Source organism: Numida meleagris, chromosome 2 (assembly GCF_002078875.1).
Source record: "Numida meleagris isolate 19003 breed g44 Domestic line chromosome 2, NumMel1.0, whole genome shotgun sequence".
Classification (NCBI taxonomy): Eukaryota; Metazoa; Chordata; class Aves; order Galliformes; family Numididae; genus Numida; species Numida meleagris.
The window spans coordinates 105,500,106-105,526,968 of NC_034410.1; the positions used below are offsets into that span (position 1 = coordinate 105,500,106).

The following is a 26,863-nucleotide window of genomic DNA, read 5'->3' on the forward strand; positions in this document are numbered from 1 at the left end:
ACATACTGCACACTGTCTAAGGGAAAATGGGCCGTAGGAAAGAGAGTGGCTTTGGAGATCCAGGCTCAGGCTGTGGAGATCCAGTCCTGACAGCTGGCAGACACCAGGAGAAGTTGAACAGTAGTCCATCAGACAGAGACATCTAGGATGTTCCCACTTCTGCAGGGTCTCTGACAAATGATGGTGACAATGAAAGATTTTGCTCCCAAAGGAGTAGTCTGTTTCCTGCCCACAAGCTGGATATCTCTCCAGGTATGGTGGAGCTGGGCCATCTGAAGCCTTTGTGGCTGGCTGGGGGCTGGCAAACCAATTTCGTTCACACTCACACCACCCTGGAGCTTTTCTTTTCAGCTCTGTAGCAGGAACTTCATCAAACTTAAAAAACAAGAACCATGAAAAGCCATGCTTCTCGACAAGTAGTTCTCCTTGAACATCTACAAGAGTCAACAGTTTCTCTCCAGCCTGCGTACAGGCTGAAAGAGGCTCTGACAACCCACAGATTTCTTGCTGTTCAGGTGAAGCTTTCAAGCTGAGCTGGTTAGCTTAGATGGTTTAAAAGCAGGGGAAAAAAGGCCTTGGTACTTTTAGGCCAATCCTTTTCCTGCTGTGCTTTTTTCATGCCTACAATAAAGGAAGGGTCATTGTACAAGCTGTTGTGTTCTGCTTGCTCATATTTAGCAGTTGCATGAAGGCTCACTCCATACAGTTGTGTAAGGAGCTAATTATGGATCTGTAATTAGGCATGTGGAAGGACAGACTGAGGAGGGAAGCACTGCAACAGCAGACATAGAGTTCCCTGAGCCAAAGCCACCAAACAGTTTGATGAGCAGACAGTAAAGTCTGTAAGATGGGATCACCATAGGAATGAATTTTATAGGGGAGGAAATAATCAAATTAAATGAGTCATAGCATTTAAAATATAATGCTTCAACTGTGCATTGCTAACTGGAATAGGTGCAATGGTTTACTTGTCTTCCAAAGTAAAAGAACACACAGAGAAAATTTGCCAGGACAAGTAGGAAAAGGAGAGGAAGAAGAAATTTTTGGACATATGTCACTATGCAAACCATAACCATCCACTGGTCCCTGCACCCCAGTGGTGCTACACAGGGGAATGCAATGAACTCCCTGCAGTTAAACTTAAAACTAACTTTAAAAGTTAGCGGTGCAGCATCTGATCATTCCACCTTAGCCATTTTGTCCTGCAAAACCCATCTTCAGCTTTAGTTGCAACAAAGCACTAGACTCCTCTACATTATTGATACAAAGAAAATGTTGCTTCTAATCTGGAAGCAAGACTAATTTATGATTGCAAATTGGCATACGTATATATTTTAAATGAAGTGTATATTGAAGTGACATAAAACACTCTTGCCTAAATTCTGCAGTCTACTGAAAAAAAAGGGAGTTATGAAAATGTGTCCAGTTACAAGAGATTTGAATGGAAGAACAAGGATACAACACATCCATGACTCCATCACAGTTTAGAATTGTATAGAACAAGGCATTTCTGATGGGTTCTGCTGACAAAAAAAAGATGCACGGGAAGATCAATCCTACTTATACTTGAATAAAAGAGCAAATGCAAACTGTTTTCAGTGGGAACTGGTTTGAACATTCTCTGACCACAATGTAAAAGCCAATTTTAAAGTTCTTGTATGTTTTCCCTGGAAAACAGATTTCCACAGACTTACTCCTCTGAAAATGTTTGATCAGAGATCATATTAAGTACCTCATATGTATTTTTCATGCATACGGAAATAACTGTAATCATCATTCACACTCTTTAAGACAACAAATTTTGAAAGCTAAAATACTGTATTTTTAAAGCCTTTTAAAAATATTGCAGAAATCATTCACAGCAGGGAGATGAAGTAGATGTGACTGAAGGTCACCAGTATACCATACACTGCAGGCTGCAGCCCTGATAACATTTTGAAAATTGCTTAGCATGCTGAAAATGGAGGCTGTAGCTGAACACCTCCTGTCTTGCCAGTCAGCCCATGTACCTGAAGCATAACACTCCTCAGCCACTGAGGATTTTTCACTTAACACTTGTCACGCCAGATTCTTACCGACAGTAAATTAAATTAGCCAGAGAAACCATGTGAGAAATCTAGGCTAATTCATATCCTTCATAAAAATATGGAGCTTCGTGTTTTCAAACTCCAGTCACATACCTTGGGTTCAGTCTCACACTATTGTGAATTAGTCCCTTGAAACTGAAAGGGAGTTGTAACATCCAGAGAGCAAGTATTTTGCTTAGCAGTAGTTGTTTGCAGAATTGTGTTCCTCCTCATTATCTGATTACAGCCCATGGATACTGAATCCCTTGGACTAGCTTTCTGTACAGCAGGGGAAAAATACACACGAGCACATACACACAGAGATGTATTTTGTACGGAAACTCACCACTGCTAGAAGCATCGTTGAGATTTAGCAGCCCACCTCCGAGCCCTCTGTAACTATGGTAACTGTAGGTCCCATTTCCATTGATGTACAACACCTCCTGTGTGCTGGAAACAGCTGATGTTGAGTAAGTGACCTGGGCTGGCTCCTGTTTGTACTGTTTGTCAGCTGGTGTAGCCTCATCCTGCAAAAACAAAGAAAGGTTTTGAATTATTTTTCATTTTACCTTGCCCAAGAGGGTCTTTTCCGTTGTTAAGGCTTCCCATGTATTTGCTTTCACAAAATTTTAATTCGTGTTAAACAAGCACAGACATGTCTCTGATAGGCAGAATAGCAGCTGAACAGAAACAAGTAAATAAAAATGCAGGTTTCCCACAGATACAAGAGTATTTTTATTTGAGCTCCAATAGCCATGCATACTGCTTCTAAAAAGGGAAGAGGCATCCTCTTGTCCTGAAGAGCTCACCATCTCCTGCAAAACCCAGTTCTGTCCAGAAATAGCACGGGAAATGAGAAAGAAACCATTACTTTCTGACTACAGGAGTCACTCTTCTGAGTTGGAGAACCATCTTCTTCTCAATAAAAGAAATCAATGAAAAATGCTCCAACTACTTCTCCTGAAATATCATTCTCAGAATTGACAGAAGGAGTAAAGAAAGTGAATACAGTCACATTTTCTATATTTGCAGGTGGCTCAGATAGTGACCATGCATACAAGGACCAAGGGGCAAATTTGATTCCACAAACATGATTTGAAAGCATTTATAATCTTGCACATGAGCAGCAACTGCACACCATGTGTTTCCCTAACACTCTCAGTTTACTTCTACAATGCTCGCATGATATGGAACAAGATTTAGCACAACTTCCCCACAGCTTTCCTCTAGAGGAGATGACGTTTCAGAAGTGTGTTTTTCTCCATCAGTTGCTTTAAGTACTGCTGAGATCCCCACACCTCCACTCAGACTCATAGAATATCCCAATGGCCACTTTAGTAAGAACACAGGTGAAAAACAAACAAAAAAAGTATTAAGATTGACCGTGTTTTATTAGTTGCAAAGAAGGAAAACCATCAGTGTCTGATGAAAATATATTTTAGGGAGTTCAAATAAAACTGATCTAAGGAACTCTCAGTATTTTAAAAAACACAGGTGAGATTTTTTTTTTTATGCAGACCTTTCCAGAATAGCTAACTGAAGAACAATCTGTTAGTATTATTTCCTCTTTATGTAAGATTTTGTCCATTTCATACCCCTCTCCTCTGTACAACCCTTTTATGGTTGCTAAATATACCAAAGTTACTGAGATTATGACACAATATTACAAACTTCTAAACATTTTTTAAGAAATATCACTGTATATACCAGCACAGAAGAATCAAACAGTTTAAACAGCATCCAGACTCTGTCGAACTAAAAATGGTTTTGAAGTAGATTTCCTGTTTACATTAGTCAGTCCCACCACCAGCTTTTCCGAGATGAAGATATCCCTGTCCTTTAGTTATTTATCGGCTGAAGAGATTTGGCTATAATTGAGATGACTCATGAGATGGAACATATATTATTAACAGAAATTTTAATATTTAATACAGAATGTTGAATCATGATATAATTAACTCAATAAACAATCAGAATGAGACCTCTTCGGCACTAAGATGAACTGAAGCTAAGCTCTGCAATTTTTAGAGAGTTGGCTGAATTGGTCTTCTGTGTATTTTCTTGAACAACGATAGACTTGAGCAAAGGGCGAAATTTGCATTTTTTTTTTTTTTTTGCCAGGAATTCAACTTTAATATCATTTACCTCTTAGCAGTTTCCTTTGCAGATATCTGTCACAAGAAATAATGTATTAATTTCTACAAGAAAATAGTGATAAGTTATACAGTAAAATTCTATCTTGGCAACAAAGCTTAAATCATCCAATTCCTTAACAGTCTCAAGGCTGAGATCCTTATTTCTAAAACTAGATGATCCTTTCTGCTATAAACTCCCTCAAGGCCTCACTTTATGCTCATGAAAATTTGCAAGGGATCTTCAGCAAATTTATCAATAACTGGGTCAAAGGGCAAAGGGTACTAACTCATGTAAGCTGCCAAAATAACTGTGTAGGCACAACTGCCACATCTTTAGCAATAAATGTACTGAGGATGCCAGAATAATCACTGTACAGACAAGAAGTGCTGTCCCATAGCTGAGAAGGGCATCTCCTTACCCTGACTATCTGGGTACCCCAAATTTGCAGTCCCTGAATACGCATGCACTCCAGTGACCCTCTTGGTCAGTGAACTGAGCACACAGCAGTGAGCTTTTTGCAGAGCTAATGCACTGAGCTCACGGCAGAGCACTACAAAGCCTGGCCACAGGGCTGCACAATGCTGCACACTTATGCATGCTAGCCCGTGTGTTGGAGCACATGGCTGAGCAGCAGGAGACCAGAGCTCTGTCTTCTTGTTGCAATGCACAGTGAAGAGGCGTAAAATTTGGGATGTGAAGTCTTTGCTAGCTGTGGTGGGGAGAAGACCTGAACTCAAACCTGCCATCTCTTAGCAACCAGGCTAAAACCAAAGCTGCAGGAGGAGTCATAGCTGAAGCTGTGCCACTCACTGAGTGGAAAGAAATGTACAATTCATGGGGCAGAGATAGCAAACAGGAATGGGGCATGACTCAGGGATGCTTCAAGCGCAGCTCCCTTCCTTATCAATACTCCTCACTCAGCATCTCCCTGGCACAAAGCTCACTGGCTGCTCTGACACTGGGACCCAAAAGCTTTGTATCAAACAGTTCATGGCCCTGTGGGACACATGGTGTGCCCTGTGCTGGGGACTCAGGGGGTAACCGCATGCTCGTGGGGAAGACACCTCTGGGGCCATGAGATGGGTTGAGGAGGATGCTGGGCACAGGACTCTTGGTTCTGCATACGAGATACTTAAAGGTGCCTTCTAAATATTACAAATATTTTTAAAAGCAGAACATCATCTGTACCCAAATAGCAAATAAGATGCCATTTGCTTCAATCTTCAAGTTTAGGCCTAAGTGGTTAGAAATACCTCCTAGGTACATAAGCATGTTAAAATGCAAATTATCTGTTCACTGAAAAGACTGGAAGCATGAATCTGTGATCCTCAATATATAATCAGATATATCTATGTCTCACATTTATGCCCAGGTCTGTACCAGGAGAATAGATCTTTTTTCCTTAAAAATCAAATAAATTTCTAATTATTTTTGTTTATTTATTTCTCATGTAAGCAATTAAATAACCTTCTAAGGACAGTACATAATCAGAAAAGATTTCATGAACAATTGCATAGCCTGTATAACAAGGAAACCCCGCTCTGACTGATACTCTGAGCAGCTAAGGAATAGTTTAAAGGGAAATGCCTTCTTACAGCAGATGTTAGCACAGAATGTCACAGCTGTGCTACAAATAATCCTACTGGCAGCAACCCAGTGTCCAGCTCTCAATGCCAGAGGAGGTACAGTACAGACATCTCTTTTTAAGGAGTCTGTCCTTTCAGGAAACAACTCTAACAAAGCCAAGGTTCCCTTTTTTCCCCCCATCTCCTTTACCACCACCATAATAATAAAAGAAACAGCTGGTTAAAATAAGAAGCTCTGAGTTTTGATCCCATATATACATATACAAGCACCAGAAATTCTGTGCACTCCCCTCAAGACAGAACATAGCTATTGCCTTGGCTCTTGCTCTACTGTTATCAATAAGCATGAAAAGCACACGGACAATGCTGGCTGACTGAAAAGCTAACAAAACTTCTGCAACAGGAATATAAATTGTAATGTTCCAAAAATGGCAAAGATGGTGACATGCATTTAACTTTCTGCTTTCATGAAAGGCACTTTCTACCAGATCAACAAATTAACAGCTCTGCAAATACCAGCTTTTAACTGCCCCTATGTCAAGGTGATTTTTTCCTGCTCAATTAGAAAAGAGAGAAACAAAGGAACACATTTTTGCCTCATGTTGCCTGACATTTCATTTCTGAATATATTAAACTGCCTAACGTGGATTAGTTTTTGTTCCTGTCAATAAATACTGCTCTCACAAGATGACTTTGAGGCTAAGAAAACTCAAATGTAGATTAGTCTTCAAACAGATAGGAAAGCCAGTCCTCCATTTCTTCAGCACAGGAAAGAACATATTCACTTGAAAAAATGAAACACTTTCATGTTATTTAAAATAATTTTTAGCCTCAATAGCTTGTAGCATGGCTTTAGAAGAAAGTAGATAATGTTTCATATATTTTTCCCATCTGGGCCACACCAATTTATTTCTGTGATTTTTGATTCAAAAGTGAAATAAACAGAAATGCATGATAAAAATTGTGCAGCACTTTTCAGCGTATACCCAATTAATCCTCACAATGCTCTTGTTGGATGGGACTTTTATCACTGTTTTTCAGATGGTGAGATTCTGGCACAAAGGCAACCTGAAGCTAGCATTACCTAATATATAAGTTCTTGAGTGCTCTGTAAGTGCTTGAGTTCAGCAACCAAAACAACGTAATGGGTTTTGGTTTGTGTAACTCGTTTTTTTTAAGTAATGGGAAGAAACTTGAAGTTCTGTCATAGGGACACCCTGCCGAATCCGCAAGGGCTGTGGGGCTGAGTGTGACCATCAGCAACTGCATGGAGCAATGCTGGATGCAGAGTGAGCCATCGGATTCCTGGCTCCCATTGCCAGGTCTGGAGGCAGGCTCCCTTCTGGGGACCCAGGCATTGCTGCTGTTTCCCCCCACCATGACATGATAATATTCATCCTGTACTCTACCTCTTCAAGTTTATACCACGCTGTGCCTTCCAAATGCCTGACTCACCCCATCCTCCTTGCTTTTGCACTTTCACCTTCTACCCTCCTTCTCAGTCTTCCTACCTATAAATCCTAATTTCTCCTTTTCAGACAACGAAAGCAAAGCTGGCTTCCACATTTAACAAAAGTCACTCCTTTTTTACCCATGTTATTTTTCCTTAGTCTTATCTGACCCTCTTTCTATCACTTCTAGTTCATCCAGTTCATCCAATTCCATCTCATAACCTCACTCTTCCTTCAGCCTTTGTTATCTCTGGTCTTGCAGTGGTTCACAGCCCCAGCGCACTTCTGTTTTCTGCACTGAGACCAGATTCCTAGTTACATCCCCTGAAATACAAACATTCTGGGAATGTAGCAACTGAACATTGGTTGTGTAAGCATGGGCATATTTGGCTTAAACAACACCATTACAGTGTAAAGATTAGAGAGCCTTATTTATTTATTATGAAATGGTAAACACATTGAAGGATCACGATTTAAGGATTAAGAGGGCCAGAGCACCTCTCCTATGAGGAAAGGCTGAGGGCGCTGGGCTTGTTTAGTTTGGAGAAGAGAAGGCTCCGGCGAGACCTCATTGTGGCCTTCCAATACTTGAAGGGAGCGTATAAACAGCAGAGGGAACAATTGTTCACGAGGGTGGATAGCGATAAGACAAGGGGGAATGGTTTTAAACTGAGACAGGCGAGATGTAAGTTAGATATTAGGAGGAAGTTTTTCACACATGGGGTGGTAACGCACAGGAACAGGTTGCCCAAGGAGGTTGTGGATGCCCCGTCCCTGGAGGTGTTCAAGGCCAGGCTGGACATGGCTCTGGGCAGCCTGGTCTAGTGGTTGGAGACCCTGCACTCACCAGGGGGGTTGAAAATCAATGATCTTTGAGGTCCTTTTCAACCCAGGCCATTCTGTGATTTTATGATTCTATGATTAAACTACCATTAAAGGACAAAACTTTCCTAATTCTTAAAGAATTTCAGAGAAAACTTCAGCCATTTTCAATAGACAGGAGACATAACGAACAGTAAATGTCGTCAAGTTATTACCCAAATGCATATCTGGTATGATAATAGAAAGTGTCAGCTAATAAGTGATGATACTATTGACAGCTTTGATGACATACATTGTTCTGACTGAACACTGCACCTTTTATTGGTTTTAAATGCACTACATTAATTCTCCTGGCTTTGATCCACCTTTTGATTTTACGACCAATATCCTGGAAACCCAGAAACATAAACAATATTTTAGCATATCACAGGAGAGTAAATTTTCCTTTAACACTGCAATAGGGCCATAGATTTACTTAGCAATGAGCTCAGCAATGATGGAAATGGTATTTCCATAAGTGATGGATGTGAGGATTCACTTTAGTTTTGGTTTTCACTGCATTCTTTCTCTTTTTTCTCCAGTTGTTAAGGCTTGTGGTGGCATTATTATCCACTAAATAAGACTTGTTCAAGACTAGGGAGTCCTGAAGAAAATTGAAGACATACACAGTTGACTGAATTTGAAATCCAAATGAAGCTTTATGATAGTTCTTTGCATTGTCAGACCTTCTTACTTAAAGTACTGAATATTTGTAGTCTTTTAAAAGAATAACATCTTTTAACAGTGTTAGGGGTGGTCTTACAACTGCGATTTAAGCATGGAGGCAAAGCGATTGTAGAAATGGGTGACACCTTCTCCTAGACCAGGAGAAAAACTTCTATACCCTAAAGTAAATTTATTAAAAGATATTACCTTTCCCAGAAAGCCTTATTTCTCTTACAGCACAATGAGAAGAAGCCACATGTTTGGCTGAAGTCAGCATAGATTCAGTATTTGTAATGAGAAAATTTCTACAGGTTTCCTGATCAATTTGTGTGCAGAAAACTTATCTCATGTGACCAGTTTGCTATGTTACATACCTCAAAACTTAAAAAAAAAAAAAAAAAAGACCTACAAAATTCCCAATCCCTACAGACAGGCATCCAAAATTAACATCTACTTCACATTTCACCTATTCACAACAGATCTACAGGTGAAATCTGAAAAATTAATTGCTCGAATCTTTGTATTCTTTTAAAAATATATTTAAAATACATAAGATATGTATTTTATCAGAGGTACAAAGTTATTCTTTGTTATTCCCAAGATAGACACTTACTCTGAATATTTCTCCATCTCTCAGGCTGCTCATAGTGTTTTTTTTTTGTTTTGTTTTTTTGTTTTTTTTTTTTAAGATGATGCATACACTGAGCATCCCCTAACCCATTGTCCAAAGTCATCAGGACAGATAGATGGATTCAAAAACTAATTGCACCTCTGGGCCATTTTCTCCCACTTTGTATTTAGTTATCCTTCACTAGAAACATTCCAGAGGATAAAGTGCTAGAATGGCTCAATGTCCAGATGGAGATCAGTGACAAGCGGTGTCCCTCAGGGATCAGTACTCTTTAATATTTTCATTAATGACATCAACAGTGGGAGCAAGTGCACTCTCAGGAAACTTGCAGATAACTCCAAGCTGTGGGGTGCAGTCAACACACCGGAAGGACAGGATGCTATCCAGAGAGACCTAGACAGGCTCAAGCAGTGGCCCAGGTGAACCTCATGAAGTTCAACAAATCCAAGTGTAAGGTCATGCATTTAGGTCGAGGCAACCCCTGCTGTCAGTACAAGCTGGGGGACATAAGGATGATGCACAGCCCTGCCAAAAACGATCTGGAGGTACTGGTGGATCAGAAGCTGACATGAGCCAGCAATGTGCCCTCACAGCCCAGAAGGCCAACCGTATCCAGGGCTGCATCAAAAGAAGCATGGACAGCAGGGCGATGGAGGTGATCCTGACCCTCTGTGCTGATGAGGTCTCATCTGGAGTGCTGTGTCCAGATGTGGAGTACTCAGTACAGGAGAGATGTGGACCTCTTGGAGCACATCCCAAAGAGGGCCACACAAATGATCCAAGGGATGGAACACCTCTCCTATGAGAACAGGCTGAGAGACCTGGGGCTGTTCAACCTCAAGAAGAGAAGGCTCTGGGGAGATCTGAGAGGGGCCTTTCAGTATCTTAGGAGGGGCTATAAGAAGGAAGGGGATAGAGACTTTAGCAAGGTCTGCTGTGATAGGACAAGGGGAAATGGCTTCAGGCTGAATGAGAAGAGATTTAGACTGGATATAAGAAGTTTGTTTGTTTTACGATAAGAATAGTGAGGCACTGAAACAGGTTGCCCAGACACATGGTGGATGTTCTGTCCTTGGAGACACTCAAGGTCAGGCTGGACAGGGCTCAGAGCAACCTGATCTAGCTGCAGATGTTCCTGTTCATTGCAGGGGAGTTGAACTAAATGCCCTTTAAGAGTCTCTTCCAACTCAAACAAGTCTGTGATTCTATGAATTATGGATGAGGCCTACACACAACCAGGAGACAGACTCCTGGTTTTGGTTTGTTGCTTTTTGTTCAGTACTAAGAGTAGATTTGAACAAACTAGCTAAATTAAAACACAAAGACAACTCCAAATATTCTCTAAGGACTCATGCCAGGTATTCTTTAGATTGGGAAGTGTTTTGATCATTCAGGGTGGTCTTGCCAGTGAAGTCAAGAGGATCCTAACTGCTATTCTCACACATGCATGCTATTTCTTCTCTTGAAAGAAAAAGCTGGGAGACTGCACAGCTTTCCATTTCCCAACCTCTGTATTCAAATCTAGATCTAACTTTTCATGACCTCCCTTCTCTGCATCATTTCATCATTTATGTTAAAAACCTCAAGAGAAAACCTGTTCTTACGAATTTTCTGTCACAGGCATAACATCAAATGAAAAAGATGCAAGAGTATCGAACCTTACTGACAAGTGTCGTTCCTAATGATGATTTTGCTGGTCAGTCCAGTACAAAAATAGTTTTCCATATTTTAGAGACAAAAGTGATTTTTTCAGACGATGAGAAAATATTGGTATAGACTACTTGAGCGACATCAGGCATAATACAAAGACAAAGAGTCCAATTAGGAATCTGAACTCCCCGAAGCAGGAATGGAGACATATGGGATCTTGAAGTGTCCACTGAAATGCTAAGTTAGCTGCCAAAAGTTCAAGAAAGAAAAAAATAAATAAAATAAAAACGACCATACTTCATTTTCTGATTTAAAAGGTAGTAGGTTCCTTCTGTTTTGCAGTTATTAACACTGAAATGAACTGCCAGAATCAGTGCTGTCACCAGGCATCAAAATTGACAAAGCCAGAGCTTGACAAGAAATGAAAGCATGAGACTGGCAAGGAAAAAGATCAAAATATAAAGGTGCTATTGTGGAGAAGACAGAAAAACACACTTTAGTCTCCTGCATTTCTGACGGTATGACACATTATTTGTAGATCGGAATGAGTATGTTAACCTTAAATAAAAGGTTAGTGTTTTCACATTGCAGAGTTTGAGTTGTGTGGGTTTTTGTTGTTTTGTTTTGTTTTTAAACCACTGCCACTTTTTCTGCAGAACAGAAAACTTTTGGAGGGGAGACCCAGACGATTGTTGCAAGGAGTTGTCAGAGAATCACTTTTGTTGGAGTGATAGCAAAGCAGAGGGATCGTTTTTCATCGCCTGTCAGCTATATGCAGTTCATCAACCACTGTGATATCAAAACAACATGAGCTTTCAGAGGTCACCAGCACTGCTGGCTGAGCACGGAAACACAGACAAGCTAGGCTTGTGGTTTATAGAACTGTAATTCAAAGTCACTGGGAAAAGAAGAAACTGGGTTCTTCTAAAAGATTGGTTCTGTCTCTGCTTAAATTGAGGATAGCTTTTATCTTCTGTGGTGCTTGAGATAAACTCACTTTCTTTAGCAAAGTTCAAAATAGGTGATTCCCAATGCACTTTCCCCTGGAAAGTGCCCTGCAAGTTACCTTTATTGCTCTCGCTGTTCTTGTCTTAGGCGGTAATTACCATGGTTCATAAGATATTTGAGCATTTTCTGTTATATTAAAGAAGGAAATCTGAAACTTGGACATGGTCATGCTCTTTACTTGTCTAGTTTTACTGTAGGAAAAAAATGTAGTCAGCTAATGGTTTCTCAACTAACAGTATTAACTGAAAGTCTCAATACAAGGGCATAGTGCAAGACTGCATACTCTACTGCAGTGTATGCACAGCTATGGCTTCCTCAGTGTGATTTTAAGTTATGTGTCCAGTGATGGCCAGCACAAGATTAGACACAGTAAAAACTGGACTTGGTTTGAGAATGTAAACTGCTCTAATGCCTTCGAGTTTTGGCAAAACTCCTCTGTGTTCATGGTATTCTTCACAAAATACATATATCATTACATTTATCATGGAGAAAGCCCCATCTATTTCAATTCAGAGGGACAAAGGTGCCACACAAAGAGCAGAGCAGTCCTCAGAGCTACAATTTAATGGAGGAAGACGAGAGATGACAAGTGAGACTGTTGCTTTATCCCCACTGTACCAGCAGAGAGAACTGTTAAGGTCCAGGCCTCACACAGATATTTTTCCTCATAGGGTAGGTAGAAACAAAGGCAGATTTTGACTGAAGAGCTGCACAGCGTAAGATAGCTCAAGGCATGGGACCAAGGGAGCAGGCTAGCTGAGCCTGTTCCTAAGAGACTTAATTTGCTATGTGCCCAGTCTCAAAAGTGAAGCACCACGATGCCCCTGATAAAATAAGATTAACTGCAAATCTGAAGAAAATACATGTAAAACTACAGTGGAAATTAGACACAGCATTCTGACCAGGAAAGCAATTGTTATGTTTTTGCATTATCTCTCTAGTCCTTTTCAAAGCCTACTTCTCTGCAGCATCTAGCACCTTGCAGAAGATGATTGTGGATCTTTTTTGCTGCCTCCTCAATGACAGGCAGTACAAACAGAGGAGTCTGAATGCCTGACCTTTCTAACAAACAGAAACAGCATAAACTGCATGGAAGCAATGTTGTCATTTCCCATCCCATGAGCAGTTTTGCCTGCAGGTAGTGCTGTTGAATGAATCAACGTACTATTGGAACTGATGCATGGTGATAAAGATGTAGCAGTACCTGCTGCTGAACCAGAAAGATGCAAAGTGAGAGAAATTCCTCCGTTGCCACATACACCTCTGGTTCAGAACAAGCCTCGCCAATGCCTCAGGCAACTCCACTTCTAGCATCACAACAATGAGGGTTTTTTCCTGTGCTTTTCAATTTCTTGAGAACAGTACACGCATCTATCTCAGTTCCATTCCCCCTTGCCAATATGCCATTTTATGGTGATTATGATGGGCAACAAGTTCATTTGGGACTGATGAATATCACTCCATTCAGTGCAGTAGAACTGTGACACCAGAGAACTTTTCAAAACTCATGAATCAAATGTTTAGAAAGCATGCAGGGGAAAGCGGGTAGGAGAATAGGAACAATGCTTGTGCCAGCTTTGTGGATTTATTATTATAATATCAACACAGTGAATATAATTAGACCTCCCACTATAGGTCTCTTCATCTAGTGCATTACACCTGGAATCACTCCTGTAAGGAGAAGTGATAACGAGTTTCAGATCAACCAAGAAAGGTAGAGGTCACAATCTGGTAATAAAGAAGAAACTGCTTACCTTTCCAAGGATCAAGACTCACCTAACACTCCAAAGGAAACAGTCTCCAAGTAGAGATGCATCCCTTGCGGCTGCCAGCCCTAAAATGAGATTCCAGTCGCACAGGTGAATGCTTCCACCTGTGCTCCCAGGGATGGCTATGCCCCTTCACCAGGTGCTCAATCACTGTTCAGGCCATGACCTAATGCTTCCCATACAACTCCCAACCACTGACAGCATGTTTCCTTGACACAAAACAGCTTTCCATACACCTGTCAGCAATGAGGTATAGAGATTCAACTGCTCAAAAAGATTTTACTGGAAAATTATGGAGTATGGTTTGGACTTTTTTGAGCTTTTTTCCTGATTTTCTTTTGCCCTGCACTTTCTTTTAATATTACATATATTACTCTCCATGGTGGAGGGAAACACTTTATATTAGACTCTAAATGAAATTCTTTTTCATTTAGAAACAGAAGATGATAGCCTCGACATGAAATGCTTGAGGTCAGTGCTGAAGTTTCACCCAATTAAAAACATCTCTGTGTTCTGCCTTGAAAAGGAAAAAAATCCTGGAGATTCCAGCAGCATATTGCCATTTTTAAAGTATGGTGTCTCTTCCATGGGTAAATTCCAATTAGATTTACAGATAACTGCCTTACAAAAACAGTTTTCTTGTCTTAAAATAAGAGAGTGAACAGTTGCTTTCCTGCATGCATTTAATGACTGGTTCTTGTTTTCAACAGCAGGTTCAGATATCTTGAAGTGTTTTGCCCTGTGGTTGATACATTTGATTCCTAACTACTCAATTTCAAACCTGCCTTAAAATCTGAACTGTGTGTTTGTGAAAAACAAAATCATTTCTATGAATTTAATGCATGTTTTTAAACACTGCCTTGGGTACAACTTGACTTTTACAGTTAACAAAAAATAGAAAAAATCTTTTAAAAAGAAAAGATATCTTAAAAAAAAAATGACCTCCTAACCCCGTCTCAAACTATTTAATAGAAGGGAAGTGCTTTGCCAGTGAAGACCAACTCTAAACTTTTTACTGAACTCAGTGCATGTCCTTTGATTTCAGTTTTGTATTTTAAAAGAAGATTCAATAAATAACAAGTGGCGCTTTGGGGAATGGCCTTTTGATTCCTTAACCATTAAACCTTAGCAGCGTAAGTGGCTGGACGAAACAAAGAAATGAACTCTCTCATTGGGCTTTGGAGGATGCACAGTCTGATTTCCTTCGTTAATGGAGACAGTAAAACTGAAGCTTAATATGAAATACCATGAGTAATAAGCATGAAATTTGTGCTCTGCAGTACAAATCTCTTCTCCAAATATTCTCATTTCAGGGGAGGATTCGCCTGGCACAATGCCTGGTCTGCTGGCCACTGCCTACTTGGCTGCCTTGCCCTGCACCTAGCCTCTATGGCAGCTGGTGCTGCTTCCAGGCAATGCATTCAATTCCTGCTCCCACAGTTTTTTTTTTGTTGTTGTTGTTGTTGTTTCTTTTTTCTTAGAAAAATATGTTTCTAAATTTAGTTTAGGGACATCAAGCCAGTTGTTGAATTACAAACATGTTCCTGCTACCAAACAGAAGCAGTCTGTGCATATATTTCCAAATATATTTCCTGTGTGAAGAATTGCCTTGTTCTGAGGAATACAACTGAATATATTTTTCAGCTGATGCTTTGAATTTAAGATAATTTGTGATTGTTTAAAATCTTCTAAATCTACTTGATTTACTAAGCAAAACCAAAACACATCACCGTTCTCTTGAAAAATAAGGTTTTGCACAAGCACGTTGTGAGTTTGCACTGATTTCATAGAATCACAGAATCATTGATTCATTAAGGTTGGAAAAGACCTCTAAGATCACCAACTCCAACCATCCACCTACCACCAATGTCATCCATTAAACCATGTCCCTAAGTACTGCATCTACTCTTTCCTTAAACACCTCCAGGGAGGGTGACACCACAACTTCCCTGGGCAGCCTGTTCCAGTGCCTCAGCACTTTTGGAGAAGAGTTTTTTCCTAATATCCAACTGCTGCAACTTGAGGCCATTACCTCTCTCCCTATCACTGTTACCTGGGAGAAGAGGCCGACCCCCACCTCACTACAACCTCCTTTCACAGAGTTTTAGAGAATGATAAAGTCTCCCCTGAGCCTCCTCTCCTCCACACTAAACAATCCCAGTTCTCTCAGCCATCCCCCACTAGATGTGTGCTCCAGACCCCTCGCAGCTCCACTGCCTTCTCTGGACACACTGCCGGTCCTCAGTGTCTTTCTTGTAGTGAGGGGCCCAAAACTGAACACAGAGCTCGACCTGGGGCCTCACCAGTGCTGAGTACAGAGGGATGATCACCGCACTAGTCCTGCTGGCAGCACTATTTCTGATACAATTCCTTCTGGGTACAAAGATGTTAGGCAGAACAGACTGCTCTGAAGGTGCAACCCACCTCATATGCAGGTGCCAGAAATATTCATGCTTGTTAATGCTCCATGGGGATCAAAAATACCAGGGAATCATAAACTGACTCACAGTTTCAGTTAAGAAGAGTTGGTCAGATATTTGCTCCCAAAACATTTCATTAAACTGGCTCAAATTCTGTATGACAACAGGGATTTACTCCCAGAAACTACATTCCCACTCTACGCTGTAAGCCCTTAGCTAAACATGGGAAAGGAAAGACAAAATCAGACTTTTATATACTTATCTCTTCTATTTTAGAAACATCTGACAGACTAGAAGGAGCTTCATGTTTAATATCTTCTTGTCATGTAAAAGGGAGGGATCATTAAATAGCTCTTATTCCCAGCTTTCAGCATGGGAATGGGAAGAACAAAAGGCCAAAACCTACGTCTTTGGGCCTGAGTCTCCTGAGAACAGATACGTCCATATTTCCATCAGCCTCTCCTCTTTTGTCTCCTTGACAGAAGACAAATATAAAGGACACAGGAAGACAACTATTTTGGTCCCTGTTCATTTGCATTCCATCTAGTGTAGGGAAGGAGATAAGATTATTTTAAAATTACTGTCCAAAAAACAACCTAACTCACCATTCCTGAGCCTTCCGTTTTATCAACCTCCAGAACAGAAAACTGACATTAGCATCAATTTTACCTCACATTCAAGATCTTATTGCAGCTCTGGGTGTTTAAAACGTTAGCAGACTGAAATTCAGCACAAAGAGCCTGGAAAAATAAAGCTTTTTCTAGTTTAATGATCTCTGTGTTGAGGTGAAAAATTATCTGCTCACCTTAAGGCCCCAGTGTAAATCCAAGGCATGAAATTATTTGCAATTGCATGCCTTGCACATTATTCCTTTCCAGTACATGTTGCAAATTTAACACGGGCTGGGCTGAATGCAGCAGGAGGGGGTTGCCCTGTGATACTCAGCAGTTCCTTCCAGCTGCATCTGCAAATAGCACAACTCTATCCAGCACTGCTGAAATCAGGAATTTTGCCACTGACTTGAAAGGCAGCAGGATTTAAAATTACAATGCATACTGCTTATTTTCTTCCCCTTGACAATATGGTTGATGCATTGTGGGTAGGAAGCTGAGTTTCCCACAACTGGTACATAATTTGGTCTCTTGACAATAATCCACATGCAGCTAAATGGTGCCTGCATAACATTTTGTGCCTCAGTGGTTAAAGCATATCATTTGCAATCACAAAAGCAAACCATAGCCCAACTCAGAAGTAAAATTACCATTAGGTGGGGAAATGATGGAAGTGTACAAAGCCTGAAATGCAAACTGGCATGTGGGTATCCAAGGGCAGTACAGTCTTCTTACTGATAATTTTGAACACAGATAAAATAGGATAGGTATTGAAATACAGAAATCAGTTCAATCCCTATTAAATACCAAAGCACAAGGAGGAGGCTGAACACAAAATAACTATCAACTATCATTAATAAAGCTATCATTAATATGATAATAAAACTATCATTAATATGGTAAGAGGCATTGAACTCTGCAAAGTAAAGTGACTTTGCCTGGTGCGGTTTTTAGGATTCCAGTTTCTATTTGGCTGCTTTATGTTAAGTGAATTGTCTGTTTCCATTTGTTCTTTTCTGAGGCTCCATAACCCTTCCATTCTGAAGCAAAAATGACTTTGAGGTGAAGTTTTTCAAGTTTTATGGAAATACACAGCAGTCTCCCTCTGCACTGTTGCCACTTCTAGTCAGCATGAGTGAAGCGTCTTTCCCATCCTCTAGAGAAAATTAGGCTCCATGAAACCCAGGAGGACGGGTACCCTCCTCCACCTTTTACAAGGATTAGAGATGGTGTGCCCTTCCTGCATACAGAATAGCTGTGGCAAGGACTCAGTCTCCCTGAAATAAGACCACTTCCTTGTGCTTGCTGTATTTGTAGCTTTCTGTCACAGAAGCTCTGCATCAAAGGGCATTGTCCAGCTCTCCACTGGGAGACATTTCTGCATAACTCCTTTTTATGTAACTAATATTGTCCAGTCTGCCCTGGATATGAAAACAGACAATATAAATAACAGAATAACAGAATTAAGAGAGCATTTAAGAGCCGTACTCTTTGTCTTTTCCTTCCTCCTTCATGTAGCAGCAGCCATTCATCAGGAAGGAGAACACACACTGACACAAACAAATATCCTCCTTCCTTCTTTCCTTCTGTTTGAATTGTAATACAGGAAATACCTGCTCATTGTCAATATTGAGATGCTATGAATTAGTGGCAGAGATGAAACAAATTCTCTGTCCTCAAATATAAATCTTTAAAGATCTTTTCCCCCTCAGTGCTGAACACCAGATACAGTGGTCCTGAAATGGAGGTCCATGCCGTCCCTGCAATTCAGATTTTTAATTAGTTTCTTCCAAAATAGTTTTACATTTACCTGTGATTTGTACACCAGTAACTTCCTTCCTTCTTAATAGAGACACAAACTATGCCTGGTCTATGACAGCCAGGCATTTAGTTTTTTGGGGTTTTGTTAATAAAGCCATGCTTGAAGAGTCTTTCTTCAGGTCAACCCTGTTGTTGCAGGCAGAGACAACAGATATTGTATGGAGGTATATCATTAACTCTTCCTTGCAAATCTCAATTTCTTTAAAAACAAACATTTAGGAATTAGATGTAAATGGAAGGAAACACAGTATTGGTGATCTCCATGTGGCAGTACATCTGTGCATTTATTAATATTCAGATGTACTGCATTTACACAGAACCTGTATCCAGTCTGCAACTGGCATGTGTATCAAGCTGCTCTGTTCAGGTTGCTGCTATGACAACTATCCAGAGGCAAATGTCAGGTCAGCTTCCAGCATATGTGTCTGGGCCATAATTGCTTTGTCAGAAGCCTAACAGCAACCTACTCCTACTCCACTAACAGTAAGAACAATATTGTAAAAATTATTAACTCTCTGTTCATATGCTACTAAAGCATTGAAAAGTTTAGATTTCCCTTCCCTTTGTCCCCTAGCCTAGAATAGGGTACAAGAATGTGTCTACAATGCCTATTTGCACATTAATATTCATTTACATTTCAGTGTAAACCTGGGGTCATTAAACTTCTACATCTGTGGGCTGGATATTATCCTCCACTCCACCATGATGATTATTGATATTAAATTTGCCTGACTACAAACCACAGCACGGGGAAAAAAAATCATAGCTGCCATCTTGATGAGAAGAAAAAAGAATGCATTCAGTGTTTATCATGTTATCAGCTACATCATAAAGAACGACTTCATAGCATCACAGTGCGCCAGAGTGACTTATTCTTATCAACTCAAAAAACTCAAATAATCAAAGATGCTTTCACTGAGTTTAGCTTTTATAATTAAACTGATGACTTCCATAGGCCTCAGACTACCACCCATATATTTATCTTAGTCTTATTGTAATTTTATACTATATTTTTTAACATAACAACTAAGAAAAAACTTTCAATGTTATGTTGAGGATATGCAAACTTTTTTGGCATATCTAATAGGGAGTGAAATAATGAAAGCGGAGATAAAGTTAAGTAATGTTGTAACTGCAAAGTTGTCTCACAGCTATCTCCAAATACGATCTGATGTGAAGAATTAAAGAAAGTCTGCATATAATTGGTTTGTTCAGTGGAAGGGAAATTGTCTCCCCTGTGCACATGAAGATGTACATATATCCTAATAGTCTCATTTTATTACCTCTCATCTGCCTTGTAGGTAGTGATAAAGAATAGTTAAATTAAATCAAACAAAACCAATTATGTGTTTTACAAGGAAAGTATTATCCAGATTTCTCTGTGCAGAGAAGGTATGAGGCCATCACCTTGGTCAGGCTGTAGAATGTCTGACTGTTGTTGATTTCAGTGAGTCTCTGGAATGAAATTAAACTGTACTCCTTAAATTCAGATTTTTAAAAACGATAATGCAGAACTTTTTCTTAACATGTATATTCTATAAAATATTGACTGTCAAGCACTCTGTAGAGAGTCTACTAATTTAAAAGCTCAAGTTTAGGCTGAGAAATGCTTTTGTTAGGATGGGAGATACGTAAGGTAACTTTCATTTCCCTCTGAACTTAACCTCTCTTTTATCTCAACTTGTCATTTGCTTTGTAACTACAAATGAATCCTACATTGCACATCCTATTACTTAGGGCATAAGGATGAAAGAAGTGTATGTAGCTCACTCTTTTAGCTACTCAAAAACCTCTGCATGCTAAGGTAGCATTTCCATAATGCTACTCACTGAAATGGAGGTCAAACTGCTAGAATATCGTGAATTGAATTGAGAAAGAATCCCATCCACTGGCTTCACAGTCATATGCGACTTCCATTCTACCTACAAACATAATAATGAATTCTTAAGGGTCCAGATTCCTAGCCACTACCAATCATGATTGGTAGTGCTACCACAGTTTTTCTAATGATCTGGCTATCTATGTCTAAAGACATAATATGCTGTAGTTCAGTTCTTCTTCTTTCTGCTATTTATCCTCCTTCCTAGATGCTCATATTTTGTCTCAATGTTCAAAATTTTATTTCAATTAGAAGAAAAATATTCATTCATAAATTTTGCAAAATGTCAGCATGCAAAATATTATTTCTAAGGAAGGAAACAATGAAACATAAGGCAGCTGTTGTAAAAAAAAATAACATTTGTATCCAAATTGTTGTGAAAGCATTTTCTTCGTAGTATTATTTTATTTACTTTTCCAAAGGAAGATTTCAAGTAGAAAAAATAAAGGACATGCAGATAATAACATTCATAAACTACCGTTTTCCTTTAGATCTTCCCTTGAAAAAACTTCCTTGTTCTTTTTGATTTCAGAAAGGACAGTAACAATCCACCTCCACTTTCCAAATGTAACTCAGTCCAGCTCTGCATCAAACTGTCTTTAGATGAGGTTTTATGAAAACTACACCACAAAAGTAACTTTTCTGAAGAAGCAGAGACTGACAGCAGTTAAGCTCCTAAAGTAATATTTCAATTTCTGTGACTGACAACAAACAGAGCCACAGAGCTGCGGTCCCTGTAGTAGCCACTCACAGAAGAGGCACCCAGCCTCTATTTGCTGCCCAGGACAGCAATGGCCACATATCTTTTTCCAGATTTTCTATTTATTTAACCACAACCAAGACTATATGATTTTGCCAAGCGAGAGACAAAATAAAAGAAGTCATCCTGTTTGCAGTATGTAATGAATGCATGTAAAAAGGGCGTACCTCAGTTTTATTTAAGACTCCCTTGTTGATATTAGTCCAGAAGATTCACTTCAGAGTACAGTTACATACTGAATTCATACTGAATATTGCTAGAGTTGTAATGAGGATCTTGAAGGATTAGTCCAGGGAAGCATCACTCAGAAACACAAGAAACCGTAAGGATTCAGACAGTATCTCTTCAATCACTAATTTAAAGCATGTAATAAAAGGATGATCTAATTATCATTTCCACATTTTGGTCAACTCTGAAGAAAATGCCCACAACATTCAAGACTGGAATTATCCTGTTTTAGAATCTGGACTCTGCAAAAATGACCTGCAGAGCAACACGAAAGTTCTTCATTACGTTTGCACCCAGTTTCTCATCTGGATAATAGAAAGGTCAACAAACCCAGACCAGTGTCTGTGGGCATTGTATTCTTTGGCAGTAGTATCAGTAAACCTACACACTTTAAATAGGTAAATCTACAAAACTTGTGCAGAGGAATAAATTATTTTTAATGCTAGTCAGGAATAAAAAGTGGGAGAACAGAACTCTTCAAGCAGGTAACATTTCCAGTATGTGACTTCTCAGCACTTAAGTTATAAGCCAACAAATGGAGCTTGAGTTCAAGATAATGGAAGTGCACTGAAGCTAAAGAGAGTACTTGAGAAACACTTAACACAAACAGACAGCCAAAGCACTATCTTCCAAGTTCCCATGACCTAGTAAACACATTTATATTCCTTACAGAGAAGTCTGAGAAAGTGACAATGTCTTCCCTGTTGCAGCTGGAAACTAGTTTCCTTGCAGATAAGTTTACTTTGTTTCCAATTAGGAAATAAATGGTTATGAAAAAAATAAACAACAAATTTTGAAAACAAGTAACTGATGCTAGTGATTGGATTTTTGCAGGGAGAAATTTTACACCCTTAAAAGTTTCCATTTTTCTGGCTTTTAAGCTGATTATTTTTCCTAAGCAATAATTGAGATTTCTTTTCTTTTAATCAAATCAGTAATACTGTAGGCAAAGCCATATTTTCATTTGGAAAGTTGTGTTATTTTACTGAGGCACAGACTTACATTAGGGACCTATAAGCAACACGCTCAGAGCTTCCTGTTCAGAGAGTGTTATGTCAGAGAAGGGGGGTAAAACAGAGGAGGAGAGGAAAGAGCAAATAAGGGGAGTTCAGAAAGCTGCTGAAATTTCATCTCAGTTTCAGGACTGGATATCAGACTCTTTGTGTTCATTACACAAGGACTCCAATCACCCCCGCAGTGGCAAAGAGTCCTTAAGCTATTTGAATGAGGCAAAGAATGTGACAGGACTAACACTAACCCTATGTGCCAGTGGAGATGGCTCTATTCAGTGGCTCTATTACACTGCTTCAAAACACACACCATTCGCTGCACAGACTCCACAAGACAGAGGCAATATACCTGCGGCAAGCACTCTTCAGCAGCATAAATACAGAGATATTTTCTGTGTAACTGGAGCCGGGAAGAGAGAATGAGCAAGTGTGAGAACATGAGAGTGTGCGCAGGAGGAATAGTGACTGGGAGCTTCCAATATTCATTCTGGTTTGGTAACAGATTTGATTGATCATATTACTAAGTTTCCTTGTAAAGACCTCCATGCATATGCATCATTTTCTCTATATATTACAGATTTCTATGTATTTTTTGTATCTGAAGAGGGGCTATGAGAAGAAAGGGGTAAGACTCTTTAGCAGGGTTTGTTATGATAGGACAAGGGGAAATTATTTCAAACTAAAAGAGGAGAGATTTAGATTGGATATAAGAAAGAAGTTTTTTACAATAAGGGTGGTGAGGCACTGAAACAAGTAGTCCAGACGGGTGGTGGATGCCCCATCCCTGGCGACACTCAAGGTCAGGCTGGAAGGGGGCTCTGAGCAATATGATGTAGCTGTACATGTCCCTGTTCATTGCAGGGGACCTGGACTAGATGACCTTTAAGGGTCCCTTCCAACTCAAACAATTCTACGACTCTGTATCTACAAATGTACATTTGCCATATTCTCAAAAAAAAAAAAAATTTAGAAAACTACCCATAAAATGCATGTACATGTTTGTATCTTCTGAGAAGATGGTGATGAGATTCAAACTGCATCTAGCTCTGAGGCAGACTGACCCCTCTGGAGAAAAAAAGGCAGACCTTACTGTGCTGCATGCACAGTGAACATAAAGAATCTTTAACGTAATGCTTCCATCGCATTGGAGAGGAAGTGTCAGCGATCTACTTTCCAGAACCATCTCATATTTGTTCCCTGTTAGAAAGTCTCCTGATAAAATTTATCAAGTGGTAATTTCTATTATCTACAGCTTGTTTCCCTTTTCCTCCTCCCAAATTTCCACTGAAGGATCCTTAAAGCCTGAGTCCACTTCATTTTTTTAATACCTAATTTTGGAAACATACATTTAAAAAGGAAAAGTAGAGCTATGTTAACAAGAAAATGAGATTCTTTTTGTTTGGCTTTTTTGGTTTTGGTTTGGTTTTTAAAATTGACTTTGTCTTCATTTTTTAATTTTTTTTCAAAACTACAGAAAAGAAAAAAAAGATGTAGGATGAACTGAACATTCTCAACCTTATTCTGTTTAAGAAAAAAAAAACACTGAAGATGTTTCATTTTGGATATATGTAAGAAAGGTGAATAAAAATTAAAAGTAAATAAAAGGTGAAAATAAGAAGAGAAGGATAGAGTTCTTTTACCTATAAAGCACTTCCTCCAGATACAGGCTCACTTTCCATCTCAGCATGAGAGTACACTACTTTGTGTTAAATACTCCACTAAGAAATATTCCAGAATACTTTTCTCTCAATCTACTTTATTAATGTCATGTATTTGGAATAAATAACTGCATTTCAATGGATCTGGGGCTAAAACCAAGGTTTTCTATGTCTCTAATGGTTGTCCTAACTCTTCACCCCCATAGGGTAAATTTCTTACTGTAAGTTTTATGAAGCTACCTAATAGACATTCCCGTATTTTTTCCAGAAAAAAATATTCAGCAAATTTATCCTAATTTCATGAGTAGTTTTGAAAGCACCAACCCCCACCAAGTGAGGTAATTTACTGCTTATTAAATCAAGTATCTGGTGATAGCTCTAACGACTTTAACATCACTTTTGGAAGTAAGATGATCAGTTTGGAGCTGTTCTGTCTACAAATTTTGAATTCTGTAATTGAAAGTAAAGAAACACCTCACTCCTTAATAAAAATTGTTACCAAACTCTTCAGTAACACCACAAATAAAAGAAAGAAAAATCTTATTAATAGCTTTCTGACTTCTGTCTATAGTTTTTAAAATGTGCTTATTTCAGCAGCTCTCTAGCTCCTTGGGGAGTATTGTGGGATTTAAATCACTTGAAAACTCTGCCTCACTCTGGATGGACTGAGGAATTGACCCACTCTATTTGTGATTATTGAGGTCAGGTTAGTCTCTAGACAGTAAAATGAAAATAGCTGATGTTTGCACAAGTCTTTTCTCAGTCTCCTTGGGGCAAGCATGTTGTTTTTGTAGCTTTTTTTTTGTTGTTGTTCCTGACAAATGACAGAAAATAGACAGTATATAAAATCTGCACAATCTGAATGAGCAGTAAGCTGCTTACTTAGCATTACAGTACTTTGACATTCCATGTGATTTGTAAACCTTAATGTAAATATACAGCATTAATGAAAATACTAAAAAAATTTAAGAGCAAAAGGACACCTCACTATCAACTCTCAGATCCTAAGTCATCAACAATCTAAGTATAGTAGTAAGAATCCTTTATTCAGGTAGGGCAGGACCTGAGGGAAACCAATGGATGGACTATGTAAAGGAAATTCTTTTAAGCACTGCATTCCACAAAAGAAGTTCATCTACCATAACAGAAGTGTATTTCAGAAAGAGCAGAGATATTGCTAGGATTGGGCTTTGTGATAGTCAAGAAGAGAAATAAAGACTAAAAGAGTTTTTGCAATAAAAATGTTAGACATTCACTGCATCCTTGGAACATCTAAATAATCAAAGCCTAAAATGAGCCATCAGTTTGAATTTTAAATGTTGAAGGAAAACAAGCAATTCTCAGCAATTTAAAAATAATGAAATCCTATCACACGGCATAAAAGCTGAATAAACACATATGAGAAAAATAAACATTGATATAAGGTTAGAACGCTTACTAAGTCATTTGACAGCTTTCTTTTTATGTATATTCCAATAAATTTTCTGTTCTAAGTAAACAGGTATTTTCAGAAACTTACAAAATTTCACACTGCATTTAAAAATACATAAAAAATTGAAAGAGAGTATGTGCACAGCTAAGCAGTCTGACTCACATATGGAAGCACTGTTTCTGATATTTATGTAACACACACACTGCACGTTCTGTTACTTATAACTCTAGCAGGCAGACTGCACACTACGTCCTCACAATCTACAGTTGTTAAAAAGCAAATACGCAGCTTTATCCAGCTGAACATCACAACTATGCTAGGCACCCTCGTACTTCTCGTGTACATATAAACAAAGGCATGCTTGTGTATTGCTTGAAAGAGGTGCAGCTTTTGCACCACCCTTCAGCATGACCGTCAGTTGAAATGAGTCGAGTGCATCGATCAATATGGATGTGGAAGACCCCAAAGAACACAGTACCTGCTGTCTATCCAACCGCATCCTTTTTGCAGCATTTCTGCTTTCACTCTCACAGGCGGAAGCCAGGATACTCTCTGCAACTGCTGAAGTAAGGTGTGAGGGAATAGGTCGTGACTATGAGAGAAAAAAGAAACACAGAAATTATTTCTAGCATAATCCATGACATCCTCATCAAAGCACACAATGCCGTCACCTAGGCAGGAAGATCGCTCATTGAAATGTAGTTTATACCAACAAAACAGGGAAATGGAACTCGTAAAGATGAAAAATGAAACTAGTTAGATGCTAAAGCTGCAGCTGATCGGCAGATCCATGAGAAGCCCTTTCCCCCCACAGCTCTATTGTCCAGTGCGCTCAGTCTGCCTCATTACGCTGTACTTTGCACAGACAGTGGCATATTCTCTGTGTTCCAGCAGCACTCCGGCTGTCTGATTGTTGGTAAGAAAGCCGAATGGCTTTTATCCTGTACAGCGTGTGACGGAGACGAGTAGTGGTTTTTTTTTAGTCATAAAACCCAAAACAAAACAAAACAAAAAACCCGGAGTGATGGGGCTGAGACATCACTCAAAACAGAACAGATTGTCAGAACATTTCGGAGCAGTCTCAATCTGTAGTATGTGAATATTTGCATTCCTTGCTGCAACATGACTGATGTGATTAAAATGACTTTAAAAAAAATCTGTTTTCCTCTTGATATTGCCAGCCTTCCAACTATGTAGATATTTTGTGGTTTAACTAGATA

At 39.3% G+C, this 26,863-nt stretch overlaps 1 protein-coding gene across 2 annotated transcripts in view; it reads right to left on the reverse strand.

Annotated features, from left to right (window-relative positions):
* The window catches only part of NOL4 (nucleolar protein 4), a 157,265-nt gene that overhangs the window by 7,827 nt on the left and 122,575 nt on the right, over positions 1 to 26,863 (reverse strand). For both annotated transcript variants that reach the window (XM_021388676.1, XM_021388674.1), the window contains 2 exons: positions 26,122 to 26,235; positions 2,413 to 2,593 (listed from right to left, as the gene is read on the reverse strand). In XM_021388676.1, the coding sequence (XP_021244351.1) occupies positions 2,413 to 2,593; positions 26,122 to 26,235 (295 nt within the window). The remainder of the gene's footprint in view (positions 1 to 2,412; positions 2,594 to 26,121; positions 26,236 to 26,863) is intronic.